At 38.3% G+C, this 24,476-nt stretch overlaps 1 protein-coding gene and 1 long non-coding RNA gene across 4 annotated transcripts in view; one reads left to right on the top strand and one right to left on the bottom strand.

The window, feature by feature from the left end:
• Window positions 1-19,477, top strand: part of trim71 (tripartite motif containing 71, E3 ubiquitin protein ligase) — a 57,192-nt gene extending 37,715 nt beyond the window's left edge. For all 3 annotated transcript variants that reach the window (XM_004915373.4, XM_004915372.4, XM_002937846.5), the window contains 3 exons: window positions 3,192-3,359; window positions 10,090-10,224; window positions 12,243-19,477. In XM_004915373.4, coding sequence (XP_004915430.1) covers window positions 3,192-3,359; window positions 10,090-10,224; window positions 12,243-13,694 — 1,755 coding nt within the window. In that variant the 3' untranslated portion in view covers window positions 13,695-19,477. The remainder of the gene's footprint in view (window positions 1-3,191; window positions 3,360-10,089; window positions 10,225-12,242) is intronic.
• On the bottom strand, window positions 10,037-14,323 carry LOC116411494. Its single transcript, XR_004223137.1, has 2 exons — window positions 14,237-14,323; window positions 10,037-10,244 (listed from the first exon to the last, which is right to left on the bottom strand). It is a non-coding gene; the product is annotated as an uncharacterized LOC116411494 (long non-coding RNA).
• Window positions 19,478-24,476: the final 4,999 nt, after the last annotated feature.

Below are 24,476 nucleotides of genomic sequence, written 5' to 3'. Positions count from 1 at the left end.
CCCACTGTTTGTCACCTAGTGACTTTGACGCAAGGTTAGAAAAAGTGGGCGGGGTCACCAACCACCAATCACAATTCACCTATTGACTTTTATTGGTTTAAATTTAAACTGCTGCCGTTCTTTAACTATTAATCCTAGGGTCCCTAAACTTTGCAGAGTTAGTTACTGGGTAACTGCAGTTCCAGGTTAGAAAAAGGGGGTGGAGCCACCAACCGCCAATCAGATGTCACTCGTCGACTTTCAGTGGGGAAATTTAAATTGCTGCCATTCAGACACTATTAAAACCAGGGTCCCCAAACTTTGCACAGTGGTTTTTACTATATAACTGTGGTCCAAGGTTAGAAAAGTGGGCAGAGCCAACAACAGATCAGATTTCATTCAGTGACTTCACGTTTTTCAACCCAACATGAAGTTTGTTCTCAAACTTCCCTTTCTAGTTAAACCTTGTGCAAGCCTCCATATCTTACTATGCTTCAACCACAAAATAGGCCAATACTGAACACCAACTGCCCTCTTCACAAGCTTCTTGGCCAGTATTATAGTCCTGAAAACATGACCTCCCCCACGGACTTCTGATTGTGATTCGGTTGGGAAGGCTAAAAAATATTGCCCCAGGCTGTGTATGCGGTCCTCTCTTTACTGGTATGTAGATACCCCCATGTGATTTAGCTGTGTCCTGGGGGTAAAATAATTAGAATAAATTGGTTCGGCTCACCAGATACTCTGTAGGACAGGGACTAGTGCTGGAATATATATATATATATATATATATATATACTTGCATTACTGGTATCGTGTAGATTAGTAAGCATTAACAAATCCTCATCCTTGCATGATCTGGTTATTTTAATGCATCTGCAGCAGCTGGAGCCATTGATGATTTTATAGAGATTGACAAGAGTAGGGAGGTCAAGGTTCACAGCAGTCTGACCTGTATACATTGCCTGTAAAACTAGAATTGCAGGTGACAGATGGGGAAATCCCTTTATGTTTCTAAAATAAAGGTTTCAAGAAACATTTTACTGTTGCAGAGAGGTAGCTGCAGATAAAGCACTTTGCAGTCCCTGTATTCTGGGCTTATTGTATGCCATAGGTTCTGATTCTGACACGTGCACTGTGAACGTGTGATTATTTCCAGCCCTCACTCTTTTAAATTGTACAAAGACTTATATTCGGTTCCTCAGTCCAGATGACATTAAAAACAACGTATTGCATACCGTGTGTAAATTCCAGTCATTTTTTTTTGTCTTAAATGGGTTAGCAGGAGACTCTGCCTCAGATTTGCCATTGATGAACTGTAAATCATATGTAACATTTTAGTGTCAACACAGACTTCATCTTCATCTGCATTGAACTAAGGTCATCAGAAAATTTGAAATATCAGGGATGCTTCTTTAAATTGTTGGGCTGCACCTATTGTAACTGATGCAATTAATGAAACCCTTGAACAACTCTTGATTGCCTTTTATAACTTGTTCTGTGTTTGACTAGTACCAATTACGTTTTGCCAAATTATATCTGTGCCCCAATATATTTTTGTTTTTTTACATGTAACATGAGTGGCCAGTTGGTTTCCGCATATTCCATTTATACCAGAGATGTAGTATCTGACTCATATTGGGAATAGAAAAATGTAAATCTAAAAAAAATGCCAAACGATTTCTGGTGCCCCACTATGTTTGCTGTGTGTTGCATGTAATATCAGTGGTCAGTATTTTACCTTTCACCTCTACTCTGTTTATTTTAGACTGGTAGTATCTGCCTCATGTTGGAAGAGGAAGGGGTAGATTAAAACACTTCAGTGATGTAGGAAGGGTCATAGCGTCAGGTCAGGGCTTAACTTCAGTGACCATTCATCACATGTTGATTGATTGCCACAAGGTTTCAAGGGACATTTCTATCAGCTCCCCCCTCCTGAGAGAGCAGATGGACAAGTGAGTAGCAGTAGGCTGATGCCACCCAGGAATTTCCTTTGTCTTTTCATTTATTCTATAAAACCTTTCATTTCCTGTTTGTTAAATTTTAGAGGCATCATTTAGTGGTATATTATAGATGCATTTCTGGGAAAAAAAATATGCACAAACATAAAGATAATATATATGAGAGAGAAGGCTTTTTCTGTATCAAGTTTAGATGGATTTGCCAAAAGCCATTGATTTAGTCTACTAAACAGCAACATTTATTCAAGACATGGCATGGTATTATGGCGGCCATACACATTCAGATTTTAGTGTTCTTCCGACAAACGTTTGAATAGCGATCGTACATTTAAATGCAGCGATCTGAAACTAACATTCAAACTGAAATTGTAGGTTAAAGCCCTCAAAATAACAAATATGAAGATTTTCTGATCATGAAATAGTTGGCAGACACCATTGTACAAAGGTGGCTTCTTGGAAATGCATTGTAGGTCCCCCAAGGATATCGCCAGATACACAATACACATGCGCAGATTTTATTGTTATTCGACCAAAAATTTCTAACGTGTCTGATGGACTTAATGACTGATCACCATGGTACAAAAATTATCAATATGATAATTTGGAGCCTACGCACAGTCTGAAAATCTCTTGTTTTGTCCGATTATATAAGTGTGTGTATGGCCAGCTTTACTGTGCAATCTGACTACCTAGCCTATAAGAAAACCCTATACAACAGCACCTTTAAATAACCGTGAACATATACAGAAAATAAGTGGTAGGCTGTGTAAGTACAGTTTATATACGCCCACCCCCACCCCCCTTTTGGGTTTTTTTTTTTTTTTTTTAATCACCCAAATGTATTAGACTACAAATATGATATCTAGGATAGACATAAAGCTTTCTACAACTGTATCATAACTGTATATTTATACAAAGAATGTATTCATATATTGCTCCATCACTAATGCATACTAAGTAGGAATCTCCTGCAGTAATGTTAAGATCATATGTAATTCTTGAGAAACAGTAATTAAAACTTAAGTGCTGTTCAGAAGTGGAGGTTTTTGTTTTAAGAAGCCTGTTCACTAACTAGGAACAAATGTTACTGGTCAGGTGGGAAAAGGTAACTAATAAGCTTGATGTCAGACGGAGGGGCGGTATTTTATGCACATCTGTTGAATGGATTGCAAGCTACTGGAAACCTCAAGACCTGCATGTAGCATATGTGGTTAGTATATATATTTAAAATGTGTTTTTTTTTTGTTATAGGTCCTGCATTTCTACTGTGACTCCTGCTCTGTTCCTATATGTCGTGAGTGCACTATGGGCCGTCATGCTGGACACAGCTTTGTCTACCTCCAGGAAGCTCTTCAGGACTCAAGGGCACTAACTATTCAGCTATTAGCAGATGCCCAACAAGGCCGTCAAGCAATTCAGGTTTGTTTGCCTTTTGAATCAATTTAAAAATGTGTAAGATTATTTTAAGAAGAGTAAATTATAAAATAAATATAGGAGGCTCTCTTACTATTTGGGGTTTCTTATACTTAGATTAGTGAAATCCATTGCACTATTAAATTGTAGACGTTTCATTATATTTCGTTATATTTTCATTTTTGCCAAAATCTTTCAAGATTCTAATATATATTTTGCTAAGTTTTGCACAGCATGGCAGTGCCTGTACTAGACATAGGGGCAGATATAGCACAGATCAAATTGGAGAATCCAGAATGCATATTATTAACTATTATTAACACTTCAGGAAAATAAAATGAATTAATATATTTAGCAAAGCCGATGACTTCAAATCATCAGAACATGTTCAACTGCTTTAAGCAGTCAAAAGATTCATTCTCAGTGGTGTGGTAGTGCTCAGCATCTTGTTGGCTCTCCAGTTGCATGTGTATTTTTTACCAAGCTGTGCTGAGAGAACCAGGTACAAATACATTACAAAGTTTTTTTTTTTTGTATGGAGATTTTAGTTTGAATCCACATGTTTTTATTGTATCATAGGAGTATAATAATGAGGTGTTTTCAGCCTTGCTATAGTATCATGTCAACATTTCTCTTTGGTGGACTGAAAGAATAACGCATAGAATTTTATGCAGACATTCGTGTTTTGGCCTAGGTGGTAGAATAGATTTAATTAGCTTAAAACTGAAGAATACTTTTTGGTGAAAAAAAAACAATGAGTAAGTAATTTTTTTTTTTTTTGTCTTTGGTAAAAATTCATGAGTTTTCATTAATGCAAAGAAAAAAAAATTGACCAGCAGGGAGATCAAAATTGTAATTAGAGAAACTGCCCAATGGGAGCCTTGGCCCAAACAAGATATAAAAGAAACGTGCTAATAGAACCGTAGGATTTACCCAAATACTTAACTGAACCCTAAATACGTAATTTAAATCAATTTTCATTTAAACTGGTTACAATCGTCAATATTTATAACTATTTGCCATCTGGTAGCAATAATAAAAAAGGTATGTCATAAGTGCCTTAAAACTGTTGAAATAAATGCTGTTTTTAGGTATAATTCTTTAAGGGCTCTTACACCTGGGTATTTAATATTGATATTGCATTCCTGTGTGGTGGAACGAATAATAAAAGAAAAAAAAATGTGTGTTTATCAATTCACTTCAAACGAAAACACAGCCTTCTAGTTAGCACGCCGGACAGCCACAGTCTCTAAAACTTTAGTCTTTATTCATTTCCTTAAAAGCATTTTGAGGCAAAATGCTTTTAAGGAAATGAATAAAGACTAAAGTTTTAGAGACTGTGGCTGTCCGGCGTGCTAACTAGAAGGCTGTGTTTTCGTTTGAATTGGATTGCTCCCTTGGGCTACGGGTTCGGGGCCTAAGCACCCGGACCATACATCGGCTTTGGTGAGAATTGATTGATGTACTTATCTTTATTGAGATTGTGTATTCATTGGTGGCGGGCCCGGGGTTTGTACACCCGGGCCATTTGATCACTTGGGTACGACTAACCTTTATACTTGATTCAATATATTTTAGCGCTGCCTTATTATTCATTAACTAACTTATTAGTTTTGGCTTTTTTGGGGGGGATTTATTTTTTGGTTTGGTATTTATCAATTCACTGCATAGAAACAAAAGATTGAATGCCTGTGTGTGAGGGATCTAAATGTTGCCTCTTAACAAAGTTTGCTTTCACTGTATGTGTTGGACCCACACCATATGTTTATGCAGCTAAATAGAATTTTTTTCATACCATTCTTACTTATAGTGTTGTTTGTATATGTGTGTGTATACAGTCACACACCTCACGTTAGACAAGTGTTGTCTATTTTATGTTGCTGTTTCTCATTTGCTACACTACAAAAGAAAGGAAGTTCTGAAAGTACAGAGTGTAAATTAATAGGATTTCTTACACTTCAGCATCATCCTGGTAATCCCAGTATGTATCCCTTGTGTACAGAGGTTGAGCCTAGTGTGTGAACTTTGCTGGCCACCTTTAATGTAATTGAATATGTAGAAGAGTTAAAGGCAAGGAAAATCCATTTAGACTTAATAAGAATTTGAAAAGGTAGTATTAAATGAGGTAATATGGCACCTTCTGTCCGCTACCCCCAAGGCACCCCTGCTGGAAAGGGGCTTGTGGCTTTTTTATCCTGTTTTAGTGCAGGCTGTTGAAGGGGCAGCTCATTAGCAGAACACAGAGGAAGTAATTCTGTTATCTCCCCACATCAAAGGGTCAGGGAGTTAGTTGTACAGAAGGGTCATTAGGGCACATGGAAAAATGTTTTGTTCCACTGCTGATGAATTCATTGAGCCTTCACCTCAGTCACGTTTGCAAAGCAATGGGAGAATGAGCTGCAGGGAATGAGGGCTGTGTCCTGCTCTTGGGTTATGCAAGACAAAAGCAGCAGAAAGGGGACAGATTTGGAAACATTTTCATTCTACTCTGAGAGGCCTCTATTGGGGGAGGTGACAAAGCTGTGTGGCCATTTCAGAGATGCTATAATAAAATGCCACCCAGGACCAAAGGCCTCAATATAACAAGACTGCTTTGGGTTAAATTTTGGGTAAATGATTTACGTTTATCATCTTTATTTTTATTACCCTCTACTTTAATCTGGAACATATTCTGCAAGTCTGTAGAGTAGGAGGGAGTACATATCAAACATCCAGATTACATATAGGTAATGACCTGTAAAAGGCCCCCCACTTTATGTAATCCTTAACATTTTTTTAAGTTGTGGCTGTTATACAATTATCTGTTCTTCAGGCTCCTTTCTATAAATTATTGAAAAAATGCTTTAAAGATATTGATCTCATTGACTTACAATACCTAGGGCCCATAATGACCACTACTTATCAATGTCTTTGTTTGTTGTTGTTTGCTTAGTGTCGGTCCAAGTGATTTGAAATTTATAAGAAGGCTGCCATACACAGGGTAGTGAATTAATTCAATACAAGTAGACTAATAATTGCTTCCATTTTCTTTAATTCTATTCCTTGCTGTTATAATCTCTGCTTCACTGAAGAGAACTGATGCAGGATGTTTCTTGAGGCAAGGGCAGGGTTAGCTCTTTATTATAATTATTAATTTATATAAAGCCAACATGTTTAACAGAATGCTTTACATTTATGGCTCTTCATTCACATCTTTGTGGTAGGAAACCCCTACAGACACAGGGAAAGCATACAAACTGGAGAGCCAGAGCCACAGTGCCATCAACATTTTAGAAAGCATTTGACTCTTTAGCTGCTGGTGGGAATGTAACTAAAGCCCCAGGACTCTTTTGCAAAAATTTACTGTAGGTCCCCTTTTTAAAGCCTCCAAATGTCCCAAGTGACTGCCAGTTTCTTAATTAAACCATCCTGCAACCTTTTATCAACCTCCTTTTGCTGGTTTGAGATGTTGTTCTTTGGATCGCCTTGCATTCCAATAGTTAAAGAAAACAAACATATAGGATGGACAACTGTTTTAACCTAATTTTTAATTTATTGTGGTAACATTTGCCGTTTACTTTTGTTGCTTGATTTGTAACCACCACCCACTGTTATTTTTGCATTTCAATTGTAGAATACCCAACATATTCCACTGCACAGTTCATACGTTTAGCAATGCTTTGTTTTATCAAGACCACCTCCTCCTTTTCTGTTAGTATCCAAGTCCTACATCTTTGAAGTAATTGCATTCAAATTGGATGTATATAACTTTGCTTCATGGCTGTATCTGTGCACCTAAAGGACAAGAAAAACCCAATATACTTAGGGGCTGCTAATTTGTTAGACTTCGCCCAGTAAAGCAGTTGCATTTTTTTTTCCATAATACAAGCCTGTGGTTCTTTCTATGTAAAAGCTGAACTGCCATCTTCCACTTTTTTTCCAGGGATCCCTTGTGCCTTACTAGGGTTTGAACTAATTTGGTGTTGATATTAGTAAAAGTTATTGTACACACAGCATTTTTGGGGGAGTGAAAATCTGCCTGCCATTCCGTTTAGTGCTCGGCAGCACTGGCAGACACGTGCATTTTTTTTGAGAAAAGAATTGGTGTGCCATGAGCCTAAAGGTGGCCATACACGTGGCGATCTGACGATGTTTCATACGACCATCGGTCGCACGAAACATCGTAAGATCCGCCACACACCGTTCAGGGCTGAATCGGCAGGTAAGGAGGTAGAAACAATAGGATTTCTACCTCCTTCTGCCGATTCAGCTCTGAAGGGAGAATTTTGGTCAGGCGCCTTCTATGGCGCCCGATCAAAATTTTCAAACTGGTCCGATCGGCGAGTCGTCCGATATCAGCAGCTTCCTGCGATATCGGTCGACTCGCCGACATGCCATACACGCACCGATTATCGTACGAAACGAGGTTTCGTACGATAATATCAGTGCGTGTATGGCCACCTTTAATGTTAAAGAGAAAAAAAATAGCCTCCCTCTTTTTCATGAGCTCATTCAGATGGGGTTATAAAACAGAGGTAAATAAACACTATCTGAACTTTAATGTTGAGAGGAAAGTAACACTAAAAATTTTTAAGTAAAAAATCTATTCTACCCTGCCGCAATAATTGCCCTATCCTGCACACTATTTATTATTTTGAATGCTTTATTAGAAAATACCTGCTAAAACTTGACTTCCAGTCATAGGGCGATACGGCGATGTAGGGAAGAATCCATTGTGCGACGATTGATTGATCAATCCTAACCTGACTCCTTCCTGTACAGAAGGAAAGCTAGGATCGATCATCGCACAGTGGATTCTGCCCTGCATCGCCGTATCGCCCTATTCAAATGACCTGAAGCCAAGGTTTAGCAGGTATTTTCTAAAAAAGCATTCAAAATAATAAATGGTGTGCAGGATGTTGTCTAATGATAAAGTTATCATGCTTATGAAATTGTAAACTAAATGGATTAATGGGCCCACCTGCTTAATCCTGTCATTTGACTAATAGGCACTTATATCAGTGCTTTGTCACCCAGTTTGGCTTAATCAGTGATCTGCCTGTTCAGCCACAGGGTTGAACCATATATACCTAGCTGACACTAGGGTGTTTTTGACATTTATTTTATCCCTTTAAGAGAAATTTAATATAAGGTATTAGTTGCTTGTAATATGCTGTGTTTTCCTTTTAAACCCATGTAGACTGTACGCATAATAGCAATTTAATGTATGAATATGTTGTATAGGAAACATGAGAGCTTAAAATCATGCCTTTAGTGGAAATGTGATATGAAGCCAGAGAGGGAAAACAGAAGGCAACAAGATTCATCAAAGAAGACAATATTACTTTTCTGCAGAAGGAAAGGTTATTTGAAATCTGAAGTGGATGCCTAATAACTTTATTTCACAAATGCATTGCTTTTGTTTTTTATATATTTAATAATTTAATTGTAAGTTCATCTCCTCTGCAAACTACACTGAATCAATGTGAGGCAACTTCAGGAAACTGAAGCGACGCGTATGTCATCCCACCGGCGATTTACATTCTTGCCGGTGGGATGGCTTGTTGGGGAGATTACTCACCCGCAATAGCAAAGATTTATCGCAGGGGACTAATTGCCCCATGTGCCACTGCCCTTAAAATTAGTGGAGGATAAAAAGACGAGTGTTTGTGCAAAAATAAAAATTATATCTTTCAAAGCATTTTATTCATTTCCTGGTATTTCAACAAGATTTAAAAATTGTCTTTTAAAACCAATTTCACTAGTTCTGAAACATCTTTCATATAGTATTTGTTTGCATGTAAGTTATAGTGTCCCTTTAGCCATGTGAAGTGAATTTGTAAACCCAAAACCAAATATTTGACAAATATTGTAGCTCTGTCAGAGGAGAACCTAATTATCCCCTTACTTTTAGCTCAAGCAGTTCCTATCACTGGATCAGTAAATTCTCCAGTCTCAATCCAGATCTTCTACCACCCACTCAGAATTGTTTCCATCATTTCAGGCTTTGTTAGCTTACTGGGATGGGTCGAAGCTTGACATGTCATCCGCTTCAGCAGGGTTTGTGGATGTGTTTTTGTCCTCCCTAATGTGTCTCTCAAAATCTTTGTAAAAAAAAAATAAATAGAAAGGGCAGCACTTGCTCCAAAGTTTACCTTTATTCGTAGATCCTGGCATTATGCAGCAGAACATGGAACATGGCACATACAGAGAGAGAATGCTGCTAATTAGAAATGTGACATTATTTTTCCTGCTGCATCATTATAGTTTGTGCTAATAAAAGCAACTTATTAGGCATCTGGATTGATTTCCAGTTGAGCAGGAAGGTGACAAAAAGATCACAACTGCTGCGCCATTGGCTGAAATGTTTATGGCCTGGACCTTTCCATAAACACTCAGGTTAATTTGTATTGCACAAATTTGTGCATTTAAAATGCTTTCAATAAGCATAGAGACATGCACCCAGACCTTTGTACAATGCCAGACCAGGTATTGTAACATACGTGGTGGTAGCTAGTCAGACTGAGACAGTGGCAGCTTAGAAAGACTGAAACTGGAAACAAGTCAGTTTTACTTGATGATAACTAAACTAGCATACTGGTTTCAACAAATCTTATTGTTTTATTTTTTAGATTGAAATATTATTGTAACTATAATATACTGTAAATATTTTGTGACTTTAGTTGAAACAATTACCATGATTATACAGTAGGATGCACTTTTTAATTGTATCAATGTATCTCATTTCATTTTACAGCTGAGTCTAGAACAAGCTCAAGCATTAGCAGAACAAGTTGAGATGAAAGCCAAAGTGGTGCAGTCTGAGATCAAAGCAGTCACATCTAGACACAAGAAGGCATTGGAAGAGAGAGAGTGTGAGCTGCTCTGGAAGGTTGGTTGGTGCGATATTACCTTGAAAAAAGAAGAAGAAATAATATAATTGTGCTAATTAAGAGAGTATAAGCAGTTTCAGTTTTTATGTAAATTAAGCACCGTCAGTTTGGTATTTAAATTTAGTGACCCTAGCATCCAAGCTGTGGTTAGAATGACAGATCCGAAGTGCATAACATTAGAAACGAAGCCTAATTAATTCACTTGATGGTTGCTTAGTTTACTGATCCTTTTAGCCAGGGGAGTTTGAATTCCAGATTGAAGAAAGGCAAAACAGAATAGCAAATAATTAGGAAAGAAATATGAAACGTGCAAAATCAGACCAGAATGGAAGTTAACTATCCTGTTACTGAAAAATGTATTCTGAGTATTACAAGATGTTTTGAAAAGGGCCATTGGTAAAAGCATAAAAAAATGGATGCTGGTGGAAATAATAATACCGCCCGCAAAAAATATATCCTGAATAGAAATATAATAAACAAGGGCCTTTACTATCCTGTACATTAAATCCTTATAAACGCTTAATGATGTTGTCCTTTATCATTGGTGCTCAGTGATGTAATTTCCGTCACATGAAGCTGGTGTATTACAATAAATAATATACACCCTGTTGTAAACTATGAGGGTATTGAGTCACCTTGGCGTTCCTACACCGATGTATGATAATAGAACACATTGGTGATATCCTTTTACAGGATGGGATCCATTATCCAGAAAACCGTTAATCTGAATAACAGGTTCCATACCTGTATTTTATATTTTACATTAGGGGGTGCATTATTCACTATATAATGGCACACCAGATTTAGAAAAATTACATCCTTTTTTTTTTTCAGCCTTCTTGCTATTTACACAGCATATATTCCTGATGGCTATTTGTCTTCCTCTGTGGCTTAGTTACTTTCTTTTTCTTCTTTTTTTTTTTTTTTTTTGGTATTAGTTCAACAAATTTAATGCTTGTGCTGAACATACTCTTTGCCTATTAATAAATATCTGTATATTATTCCTTGCACTAAACTAAATCTAAAAATTACTCACATTCTATTTTCTGTTTCAATCAGATCACATTGACAATCCACTGATAAGTCCTCTGTATAATGAGCTGCTCTTTATGTAACAACCTGACAGAGGCAGTAGATAAGGGAAGGGAGGGGTGTGTTTATATAGAGGGCTTTTGGGTGGACTAGTGAAGTGTTTTGATTGTGCTGGTACAGACAGGAAGTAGAATGTGACTTATTCTAGTCTAGTCTTATTTAGTGCAATAAATAACAATAACCATAGATATTTCCTAATTAAAATGAGATGTCAACGTTCACTTTAATGTCAGGTCTAATGCCAAGGGCACCTTACCCCCACCTCAAACGCATAACTTTTCACTCCCTCAAGCTCTTCCTGCAGCCTGTACCGCTGCATTCTTTTTCTCGCCATTTTGCCTGTCACCCGGCGGCCATTTTGACGGGTGACATCATCGAGAGCTCGGTATATATTCCAAATGCGCATGTGCGTATAGCCCCTCCTGCCTGGATTTTTTTTTTTTAACAAGCTTTATTAAAAACAACAGATCGGTTGCCCTGCATAACATGCAGGCTCATTAAAATGGATTGATAGTACGCATGTGCACCACGCCAGGCAGACAAGGATTCTGAAGGGAGGGGGGAGAGGGAGTTACTGAGTTCTACAGTGAGACAAACATCAAGCAATCGCTGCAGCTTCAGTGTTTGCTTTTGAGGGACCGGAGTGGCAGGTATTTAAAGAATGCTGTGAGGCTTTTCACTGCTAAAATTTTTGGTTGGGGGGTTGACATGTCCTTTAACAGGTGAAATGCATGTTCAGTAAAAGGTCTATTTATTGAACTAATGTGGAAAAAGTGGTATACTGCAGGTTTAATCTGCCTTTGGCTATGTATATTAAAAGGGCACAAAAAACAGCATATTTTGAAAAAATTATAGCATATCAAGAGTATATTCTACTTTTAAAGAACACATTAACATGTTTAAATGATTTCTACTTTTTACTCAGGTTGAAAAGATACGTCAGGTGAAAGCAAAATCACTTTATCACCAAGTTGAAAAACTCCACCAGGCCCTTAATAAGTTGGACAGCACAATAAATGCAGTGCAGCAAGTCTTGGAGGAAGGTTGTACTATGGATATCCTAATAGCTCGTGATCGTGTTTTGGCTCAGGTGCAGGATGTAAAGAATGCTAGAGGCCTTTTACAACTTCAAGAAGATGACAGGATTATGTTTACTCCTCCTGACCAAGCCTTATACCTTGCCATCAAATCCTTGGGTCTTGTCAGCAGTGGAGCTTTTGCAGCTTTGACTAAAGCCACTGGAGAAGGACTAAAGCGTGCCCTACAGGGAAAAGTTGCATCATTCACTGTTATAGGATATGACCATGATGGAGAAGCCCGCCTCTCAGGTGGGGACCTCATAACAGTGTTGGTGATGGGTCCAGATGGGAATCTCTTTGCTGCTGAGGTCAGTGATCAGCTAAATGGTACCTACTTAGTGAGCTACCGGCCTCAACTGGAAGGGGAGCATCTTATTTCAGTTATGGTTTGCAACCAACACATAGAAAACAGTCCCTTTAAAGTCAATGTAAAATCTGGACGTTGCTACCTGGGTATTGGACTTCCTACCCTCTCTTTTGGTGGGGAGGGTGATCATGATGGAAAACTTTGCCGCCCCTGGGGAGTTTGTGTTGACAGGGAAGGTTACATAATTGTGGCTGATAGGAGCAACAACCGTGTGCAAATCTTTAAGCCATGTGGAACCTTCCATCACAAATTTGGCAGCCTTGGCTCTAGACCTGGACAGTTTGATCGACCTGCTGGAGTAGCTTGCGACAATTCACGCAGAATAGTCGTGGCAGACAAAGACAACCACCGTGTTCAGATATTTACATTTGAAGGGCAATTCTTACTAAAGTTTGGTGAAAAGGGGACCAAGAATGGCCAATTCAACTACCCTTGGGATGTGGCAGTTAATTCTGAGGGAAAGATCCTAGTTTCAGACACCCGAAACCACCGTGTCCAGCTGTTTGGTCCTGATGGGACATTCCTTAACAAGTATGGCTTCGAGGGTGCACTCTGGAAGCACTTTGACTCTCCCCGAGGTGTAGCATTTAGCCAGGATGGCTATTTGGTAGTGACTGACTTCAATAATCATCGGTTATTAATAATCAAGCCAGATTGTCAGTCGGCACATTTCTTGGGCACTGAGGGCACAGGCAATGGGCAGTTTTTGCGTCCACAGGGTGTAGCAGTTGACCAGGAAGGGCGCATCATTGTGGCAGACTCCAGAAATCACAGAGTCCAGATATTTGAGCCTAATGGCAGCTTCCTGTGCAAGTTTGGAACTCAAGGAAGTGGCTTTGGTCAAATGGATCGCCCGTCTGGTATAGCTGTAACTCCCGATGGCACAATTGTTGTGGTGGATTTTGGAAATAACCGCATTCTAGCCTTCTAATCTATTTTCAACGCAAAACTGTCTCAGGGAAACCATTTCAAGAAGTAAATATTGTAATTGTACCACATTACTGAGCACCTACCTCATATTTTTGTCTAGCAAACACATATACTGTTACCTACAAAAAGATACAGCCTGTGAAGAGTAAAACAAATTCAGGAAATATCTACCTCAAAACCTCTTGGAAGGAGGGGTGTTAATTATCCTGTTTTATTTCTCTGAAACTGCACAACATATTACTAAGTTCATACCTCAAATTCAAAGAAAAAAAAGGATACGTTATGGAACTGCACCTGCTCAGAGATTGCGTAAAAATCTCTTGTGAATAAGCCAAAAGGGCTATAAACTACAAAGAAAAGTACTGGGAATTGTTTGTTTAAAACAAATGTGTCCTCTATAACCAAATTGTTGGATTTCTCCTTTACCAGTGCTGCTGCAACAGAGGGCGCCTTGCGTATTTCGAATACCCCCGTCTGTTTCAAAACAAAGATACCTCGGCATGCATACTTTACAAAGTGTTTTCCTTCTAGATTTTCACATACCTCAGTAGTTGAAGCTGTAATTCTTTTATGTTTATTTGCTGTTAAAGCACAGTAACATGTTGCTTGACGAATTTCAGATGTTAAAGTTGCTTGTTCTCCTCTCATGTCTGCATTCATTTTACAAATTCCATCCAGTACGGGACATGTTTGTTAGCATCACAGGATGGTTTTTACTTGTTTCACTGGAATACCCTCTAGGGGGTGAAGAGTGTGAAAAGGTGAGAATCAGCGCGTACAAGTCAAGTCTTCACATATGAGAAATGTAAATGGGGCTCTTGCAACATTGTAACCTAGCTGATGTCGTTATTTTATGAAAATAGTCAGACCAAAGGGAGAAGGCCAGCCACAGCACAATTCTTCTGTGTAGCATTTGTTTGAGTCAGTGCTATATCTATACCTCAGTAACGAGCAGTGAACTATGAAGTGATTTCTTGAAAAATATTTTTTGCCTTTTATGTATTATTTAGTTGGCATACTGTTACAGAGACACTCATCTGACATTATATTCCTATCAAGCACATCAGCATGAGAAGGATGGTTGAAACCAAAACATAGCCAGCACTCAACTTGTATTTGGTTTTACAATCTAAAAACACTGAAATTGAAGCAACACTAGTTGCAAAAAGAAGGGGGTTGCACATCTGGATTTATGCCACTATTTCAGTCAGTTCTTTATGAATAGTGCTGCTGGAATAATTGTTTTCTCTTTTCCTTTTTGATTAAGGGCAGTTGAGTTAACTTGTTGATACTCATACAGAAGTTAATGCCCAAGCTTTGACATTATTTTTGCCATTCTGCACTGGTGTCTCATGTCACAAATCAATGGCATGCGTATCTTAAAAAACACTTGTTTACAAGTGATGGTTTCCATTAAATCCATTTCAATTATATTTCCATTAATATATTTCTGTCCCGTTATAGTAAGTGGGAGACACACAAATCTTTTCTATTGTCAAAAATGTATAATCATCAAAATTAGATTTTGACTATAAAAAAAGCTCACCATTTGTAAACTTAAAGGAGAAGAAAGGGTTGGTACCAAATGTTACTGGGGGATACCAAATGTTAGAAACCCCCCAGTGATTATAATCCCGTACCTGATACCCTGGGCTGGTGCTCCTGTTAGGAGAAAACTGCACCGACCTGGGGTACATGCAAGCAAGTCATACTTTCCTTCTCTCTTCATTCCTCAAAATCCCAGGGCTGATGCACGTGCAGTAGAGTGAAAAAGCTGTCTTTTTTGTTAAAGTTCAGCTTGTCACTCTGCTGCACATGCGCTCCCACGCAAAGTCAGAAGCAGGAAGAGGATTGCTCGCTGGTGCCGTTTTCTTCTAACAGAAGTACTGACCCGGGATATCGGGCAAGTCATTACAATCACTGGGGGGTGCTTCACATTTGGCATCCCCCACTGATTGCATCTTCCCTTCTCCTTTAAGGCACATAGCAAGAGCACTGAAATTTCCTTTAGTGTCAGTGCCCTGTTTAAATAAATAATTCTTCTACCTTGTACTATTGTACATGGTGCTAAGTGAGCATAAATCAGTGTTAATGAATTGCTTGAATTCTTAAAAAACCCTCAAAAATGAGATGTATTACTCCATAGTCCTTAACTTACACTGCTTGAGCAGGGCTGTAGCTCCTCTTGCTAAGGAGCAGAAAAGTGTACATTTTACATTGACTGGTGTTCTTCCTATACTGGGCAGGTTAGATTCAAGGGAGAGAATGGAGAGTCCATTCAATACTCCAACAGTGCAGCAGTGAACTATAGTTTTTCTGGTAAAAAAGAAAATGGACTGGAGTGTTTGTATAAACTTTTCAAAGATCTCTTAAAATTATTTCTTAAAATCTAGAGAGGGTTTTATATGTGCTTCCTAGAGTGAATGAGACTCCTATGCTGCAATGAATATCACTGACACCTTATAGCTCAAAATGAAACTGACTAATAAGAGTTGTGATATCTCTCCTGATTTATACATTTTGTCTGTTTTCCTTTTAAACAACTTCTTTGCTTTCCTTTCTCTTTGCTATCTCGGTCACTACCAGGTACAGTTTCATGATGTCTTGAAAAAAGATTTGCCGTTGCTAATGGCAATACACCTTTTTTTGATACCAGATACTTTAATTTTTTTTTAGTAATGAAATCTATGATGCAGCTTTCCATAAATGGTGATAATTGTACAGCCTCAGCTTTACATCAAATGTTTTCTTTTGAACTGGAGTGACCAAAGCAGAGCTAATTACCAAATGACATAGAAAAGCATGGTCTGGTGTGTCTTGTGTGCATTATAATAATGTAGATACACACTTGTGTACATTCTCATTTTACTCTCATAGCTCAACTTGTGGCCTTGCATGATACACCTTTTCTAAATTTCTTACCAATGAACAAATTTGAATTCTGTGTATATTATTCACCAGTGCTTTGAAGATAGTAGTCTGACGCAAGTCAAACACTTGTCTAAGAAAACTGTGCATTGAGTAGCAAGCTGCTTGCAAAAAAGGAATATTCATAGACTGTTTCTGTTTAGTTCAGTTCTGTGATGCTTTGCTGACAGCTTGCAAACTGGTAGATCTTTGGCGGAGAAGGGATGGTATCACTGAAATGTTGTCATTATTTCAGACTGCTTCAGATTTGTTTTCCTCCTTGGGGCTTGCTGTATTGGTTTCCATACCTGTCATTCTCTTTCAGCACACAGTGCATGTTTTCAGGATAATGATACCACAACACTGGTTGATCTGTTGGCATTATTTATTCACTTATCGATCCACTTCTGCTCCTGTAAAGATATTCTGCAAGCATGCATGGTATGAGCCTGAGGCTAGTTTGGGGGGTGAGGGGGGGCATTGACTAGTATGCATACCCCTATTGTTTGGCTTCAGCAGCGTCAGAATAATTCATCCAATGAATGACACACAACCTAAGTACGCACCCACATGTGGTCCATGAAGAATGACTGAACCTTGACATTAATGATAATGCTCACTTGTTGCCGAGAGCCTGTACTGGGCACAGCAGTTTCTCAATGACAGCTTCCTTTCTGACAAATCCGTACTATTTACTTTACCCTCCCAGTGCCAGGAGATCATGCAACAGCTTTTCTTAGATTCAAATGATACTTGTAAATAGTAGATTTGGATGTGACTGTATAAAGCCACTAAATAGGCATGCTGCAGGTTTCCCTGCATTCTTTGGTGTAATTTCACTATTAACCAGATTACAGCTTTTCAGGTTAATTTTAGCTTTCTAGGTGAGTGAAAACTGCATCTAGGTTATTGAATGTATGTTTGTTCTTGTTTATGAGTTCATTGAATATTTTTCCATTCATAAAATTGTAGATTGGACATTTTGTATGTTTTTCCCCAAGAAATAGAGATACCAAAGATGACTTTAGAGTTAATTTTCTTTAGGCTTAAAAAGTTTATTTTCCAATTAAAAAGCCTTACTTCCACCTCAAATCCCTCACAGTGTAGGCAGCCATTGTAACAGGGCAGAGTGAAACGCTATTGCACAAACAACTCATCTATACTACATTTCTCATAGATGAAAGGGGGGGGGACCCCATTACTAAAAATCTTTTAAATGCTGATGTTATGTACCTTGATTTGTCTTATTTTAGTCCTATACAAGCCAAAGGCAAGGATTACAAGGTAATCCTTGTGCTTAAAATATAAATTTCAGGTTAAATATGTTTGAATATTAAACTTTTAGCCCTAGTCCTCAGTGACTTTTACAGATCTAACATTAGAATAAGTGGATTACCCATTGGATGGGCAATTATGACAGGTCTGTTTTCGCTGTAATTTTGACAGTTTGACTTCCTAAGACAAGTGGTGGGTGACGTCCCATGAAGTTTTATTGACATTGATGGGAGACGCATTACAGTAGGCTGCGCCACCAAGTACCATTTTGTATAGTCTTTGCTTTTTCCCTTGAAATAATTAGGCCCAAGTGCAAGTATACATAATGTTGCAGTGCTGTGTATTCTTACTAATGACATGGCAACTCCAGGGTGTATGCTCATATGCCATGTGTTCTTGGAAGTCATGAGAACTCAGTCTGTATTTTTAGTTCTTTACAAAGTGCTGAGCCTGAAAGACTTTTAAGGGTAAAAACACACAGAGCTACTAGTAGCAGGTACTTTTTCATGGCTACTAAATTCCAGAAAATACCCTGCCTTAGAGAATTGCCTCTGCTAAAACACATAGAGACAGTTATCAGTAAATGATCAGCATTGTCTATTTTAGTAGTAATGGCAAGTAGCTGCTACTAGTAGCTCTGGGTGTCTTCACCCTAAAATATGTTCCCAAATATATTAATAATTAGTTTTGGTTTCCTTGTAAGTCCCACAGTCAATTTTGGATATAGGTATGGTATTGATAAGACAGTTGGTAAGGATGCTTGCCCAAAGGGTGCTTCCATATGCAACTGATATCCAGTGCAATTCTATGCATTTATTGCTACAAAAGAAATGTAAACTTTAAAATGACATAAATGGAGTGTTTTCCCATATAATTAATTTGCAGCCAGGCAGTGGCTTGGAAGTCAAAATAAAAGATAAATAGAAAGGGCCTTTTACAGAATATGTGTTAAAAGAATAATAACAAAAACATTTTTAGTTGTCTCGAAAGCTTTAAAAGAGCTTTTTTTCTCTTACATTGATAAATTGCTGGCATTACCCTGCAGCTAGCTTGCAATTCTTTCACTCCGCTCACTGGCCAAATTAACAAATTAGTGTAATTTGGCCATCCGTGTGTGATTAAATCTTGCATGATCTATTTGGGGTTTGCTATGACATTGGCTTACTGGCTTTAAGCTGTCATGAAGAGAAATGTGTTTATCTGCACGAATTTCTATAGATCAATCTTGTTCAGGTAAATGGCTTCAAACCCTTCAATATGGTTCAACATTTGGTCAGACCCTATTGTTTTAACTGATTATGTTTTTTAAATATTCTGCCTTTTTCCTGCTTGCACTGCAAAATGCTGTCTGGTTGTCTGAGCCACTGACACTGCAACCAAACAATTGTTACTTTGTTCAATTTTACTGTTAATTTTTATTTTTTTTCCTGATGCCCTTTCATCTTTGGTTCTGACTTCCAAACTGCTACCTGTTACTGCTGCAACTATGTAGGCAATAACATTACAAAATGTAGTGCTGTAGAACAAAGAAAAAGTTATAAATGAAGATGAGTTACAAATTCTCATAGCATACCATTGTCTGCACCATACTAAATGTTAAAGGGCACAACTGAAAAATAGTTTAAAAAAAGCAGCTGTGGCAGCCTGCACTTGGGTGCCTATCCCTGGTGCAACTGATTATGTTGGGCTCATATTCACACCTGGGCATCCTCTCCTATCATCTGATCACGATTTCCAGATAATATGTTTCAGGCACTTATTCCTTGCTCTGGGGTTTAGAAAAGCCTATATAATATATATATATATATATATAATATATATATATAATATATATATATATATATATATATATATGTATATATATATGTATATATATATATATATATATATATATATATATATTTATATATATATATTTATATATATGTCATGGCATTACTCTGTAAAAATATGTCAAGCTCTTCTGTAGAATAATGGAATGTTGTTTCTTTCTCTATGTTAAACATCTGTACTAGGGCAAACCATTGGGCTCTACTTGCTTAGTCTTTGGCTCAGTGCAGCACAACTGTAATTTGCACAGGTCCAGTGGTTCTGTTTAAAGAACATGTCAACCCCAAAAATAATTGCCTAATAAAAGAAAATTTAAACCTAAGCAACTTGGCAATATACATTCATCACATGTTTGTAATGGTTTATTAGTTATTTGTATATATAACTGCTTTTAAAAGCAGTGTTTGCCTGTCCTTTCTATTCCCTGCCCTTGGGGGCTCTGGTGATTGAACAATGTAACACAAGGCAGCAGACGGACAGACCTGCCTTGCTGGAGGAGCTTGGCACTTGCAACATTGTTTAAAAAGTAACAACCAGAAGTTCATCAAATGCTGCTTTCTATAGCAGTTACGTTTACAAATAACTTTTAAAGCACTAATAATTTTTAATAAATTTATTTTGGAAAGTTGCTTAGAATTATGTTCTCTTTTATAAGGCAAAAAAATATTTTTGGGGTTGAAGTCCTTAAAAGAAAAAGTAACACTAAATTTTTTTAAGTAAAAAATCTATTCTACCCTGCTCCAATAATTGCCCTATCCTGCACACCATTTATTATTTTGAATGCTTTATTAGAAAATACCTGCTAAAACTTGGCTTCCAGTCATTTCAAATTCGGCGATATGGTGATCTTCCCTCTGCGCAGTCCACTATGTTATGATCCACATCTCCTCCTAGCCTTCCTTCTGTACAGGCAAACAACTGACTTCTATTTTTGGAGTCGGGCTAGAAGTAGATGTGGATCGTCACATAGTGAACTGCGCAGAGGGAAGATCACCATATCGCCGTTTTTGAAATGACTGGAAGCCAAGTTTTACAAGGTATTTTCTAATAAAGCATTCAAAATAATAAACAGTGTGAGGATAGGGCAATTATTGGAGCAGGGTAGAAAAGATTTTTTACTTAAAAAATTTTAGTGTTACTTTTCCTTTAAGGTTTTTTCCCTTTCTGCCAAAAAGGGCATTAAAACAGGTGCCAAAAATAAGATGATAACCCTAAATACATCTCTTAAATAGCATTGCAGTTGATGAGCTGTCAGGAAAAGCAGTTTCTTGATTTGGTATTATGCAGGCGCAGTAAGTGTAAGTATAGGTACTGAATGCCTAAAGGGAGTCTAGGGAAAGTACCAGGAACACTTCTAGTAAGAGAATGTAAAAATAGCATTACAGCAGATTACTGCCCTGTTTGTAATGTGCTTTCAGGTAGATGAGACCCTCTATTAGGGGAAGACACAAAGCTACCTAGTAGCAGCTACTTGTCACGGCTACTAAATGCCAGAAAATACCCTGCCATACTAAAACACATGTAGAGACAATTATCAGTAGATTATTTGCACTGTATTTTTGTAGCCATGACGAGTAGCTGCTACTAGTAGCTCCATGTGTCTTTACCTTTAGCAATGTTCAGTCTTCTTCCTTAAACCTCTTCAGAGCCACAGCAGTTTGTTCATCCCAAACAGAGAAGGTTAAATATATGTCAGCCCAATTTATTCGGTTCATATGGTCACATGCATTGCCTGTTTCATAAAGAGTAATGCTTGTTTCTGTTCCTCTGAATGTGCCTGTGAAAGGGCCAACTTGGGGTTATGTTATCTGGATGGAAGAGAGGGAACTGCAGCGCCTCTTACTGCATTTTATCAGCAGTTGCTCAGCAATACACTGAAGAAAGGCCACACTGCTTGTGCCCATAGACGCTTTAGTAGTTTGACAGTGTGATTAAAATTGGCTAAAGAATGCATATGAAGAATGTTCTGTAAATAAGACTAATAAGGATTATACTGTGAGCCATTGTGCCTGTTTGTTATTATGTAATCAATCAGCTTGGATTTCTTTTTTACCTGCATCCAGTATTATAAACCTGCTGTTAGAGTTTGGCACCTGATGATTTCATTGGCAGGCCGCTAGTTCTTTCCTCTGCAATAGAATTCTTTTCTAAACTCTATATATAGCTTGCATGCTCTAAAAATAACTGTTGGGGCAAATAGTGGTATAATCTTGTTACAGAACCACAAGGCTTTGCCTCGTGTGAAGGGATCAACATAAATGTAATTACGTTAATGACATTGTGATTGTAGTTGATATTTTTATGTACTTTTTAAAATAAATTTATACCTGGGCCACATTAAAGGACTTTAGCAGCAAAAAGAAAAAAAATGAGTGTTTTAAAGTAATTTAAAATGTAATGTACTTCTTCCCTGTACTGGTACAAGTTTTGTGTTTGCTTCAGAAAGACTTCTATAGTTTATAAAATCAAAGCTTCTAGGTAGCCATGGGGGCAGCCATTTATGCTGACTAGGGGAGAAAATGCACAGGTTACATAGCAGATAACAGATAAACTCTGCAGAATACAATGCTGTTTTATGGAATTTATCGGTTATGTGCCATGTAATCGGTGCCATTTAGCCCTATTACAATTACAATATCTACCCCCTTGGTTACACAGCAGCTTTGTGTATGAAACTATAGTAGGGTTACTGAAGCAAACACACAGCTTTTACCAATACAGTATTATATTTGAATTACTTTGATGCACTTTCATATTTTGGTGTTACTGTTCCTTTAAGCATATACACTGATGTAAATGATTTACATATACAAAAAGCAGTTGTACTTTGGGCAATTTGTATTAATATCTCCTTGCAGTGGATTAGGATTTAAAACATTACCGCCCCCCCTTATAGACATGTAATCAATGCTTTAGTGGTCAAGGTGAAACAAAGTTATAAAAAAAAAAAAAAAATCCCATTTGATAACGTTAGAGTTACAGATGGGATGTAATTAGATTTACGGGTTAAAATAATGGATTGGCAAATTCCTTTAGAGTTTGTATCAATCTGCAGGAGGGGGGTAACCGCTAATGGTTCTAAAAAGGTGAGTGTGAGTGTGTGCGCGCATCTGTATGGTCATAGACCATTATTGATTGCATTTTCCTTGCTGCAAACTCAGGTAGAAATCTCCTTGTTTGTGTGTCTACTCCCATATGTGTAGCCCCCGCTGTGTTGGTTTAGGCCATGTGCATTGTAATGTGCAGCTGGAGGCATGCAGGGAGCGGCTCTCTAACCATGTATAATGTCTCTGTCGTGTACTTTGTAGTGTGTAACTTTGTTGGGATTCCTGTGGGTTTTACATTGGTGTGACTGTTCATTTTTGTTAATAGCCATTGAGGATAGGATAAGTTCTGGCAGTGATAAGAATGTATCTATGAAGGATAATCCAGTGTGACAGCTTTATTTTTGCTTGTACCATACAAGTAAAAGCAATAGTTATGGTTCAGTCTCTCTCCTCCTCCTCCTCTCTCTGTACCTTGTGGCTTGCCTCCACAGATGCTTAGTTGACATCAACAGATGCTTAGCTGCCATCAGGGGCAACAGTTGTCCTGGACCTGGTGGGTTTTTAGGATCTTAGGGGGGCCAGGCACTTATTTGGAGCTGCAGACCTGGAATGGAGAGCAGGAGCCTCTTTCTTCTTTCTTTCTGTAAGCTCTTTTGTCAGTGAAGGTTAAGTCCTGGTAAAGCCACATGGGGATTGGATGGGCTGAGGGATAGTTCAAACTTCACTCTATACAGCTCCCTGTACAGCTCTACCGGGACTTAAACTTCTGTGACAAACTAGCAGTACAGAAAGCTGGGTAAGGGAAAAAATGCAGGTACCCGAGATCCCACCTTCCCTTCCCAAGTCTGCTGCTCGCTGACAGCAGGGGGCCCAGCTAATCCAAGTAATTGCAGCACTGCAGGGCCCCCCTTAAAGGGCAACTATCAATACAAGACTGTCTCCCACCAGAGGTGTAGGCTGATAGAACCCTCACTAAATATGCCCCTCACCAGTGCTAAACCACCTCTACTGGGGGGCAGCTTCTGGTGTGGGTGGCCATATTAAGGCACACACATGCATTTAATGTGAGAGTGACAACACTTGCTCATTATATACATGTGTGTGACATAAGTGTGGAGGCGCATGTACCGCTCCTACAGGAGTTCATGTGCATAGCCAGGAGACTCGTACACACTATGCAACATGGCCACCTGCACCAGGAGCACTCTCCCCATTTGGTTGGCCTATCACTTGCAGGGGCCCCTGATAATTATGTTGTACGGGGCCCTGTTATTTCGAATGGCAGCCCTGCCTATGTGTCACATTTGCAGGTGCTGTAGCATTGGTATCTGTTGTCAGAGAAAGCTCTATGGCTGCTTCCGATAACCTGTATAAATGTAGATTTACATCTTTCCTGTAAGTGGAAAACCATAAATTGCAGATTATTGTCCCAGGAAACCTTTTCATTTGATTAGGATAGCTTAGGATTTTGTGATTTCTCCACAATATTAAATCTGCAAATAGAAATCCAGTTTAGAAAATGTCTGGGCTGGAGACCAGTGCTCCATCTGTATGTTAGCCACTGCACTTGTGCTCAAGGACCTGGAACCATTTAGCTGTTAACTATTGATTTCCTCAGGGCAGTAGGCATTTACTAACTATGAAATATACATAAACCATCGTGGCTTGGTTCAGAGGTCAAGCTCTGGATCCATCTATTGTCATTGGTAACTCTTAGTATCTTC

The sequence above is a fragment of the Xenopus tropicalis genome, chromosome 6 (genome assembly GCF_000004195.4).
Source record: "Xenopus tropicalis strain Nigerian chromosome 6, UCB_Xtro_10.0, whole genome shotgun sequence".
Lineage (NCBI taxonomy): Eukaryota > Metazoa > Chordata > Amphibia > Anura > Pipidae > Xenopus > Xenopus tropicalis.
The sequence above is the reverse complement of the archived record's forward strand: the minus strand, read 5'-3'. Positions and strand labels throughout refer to the sequence as shown.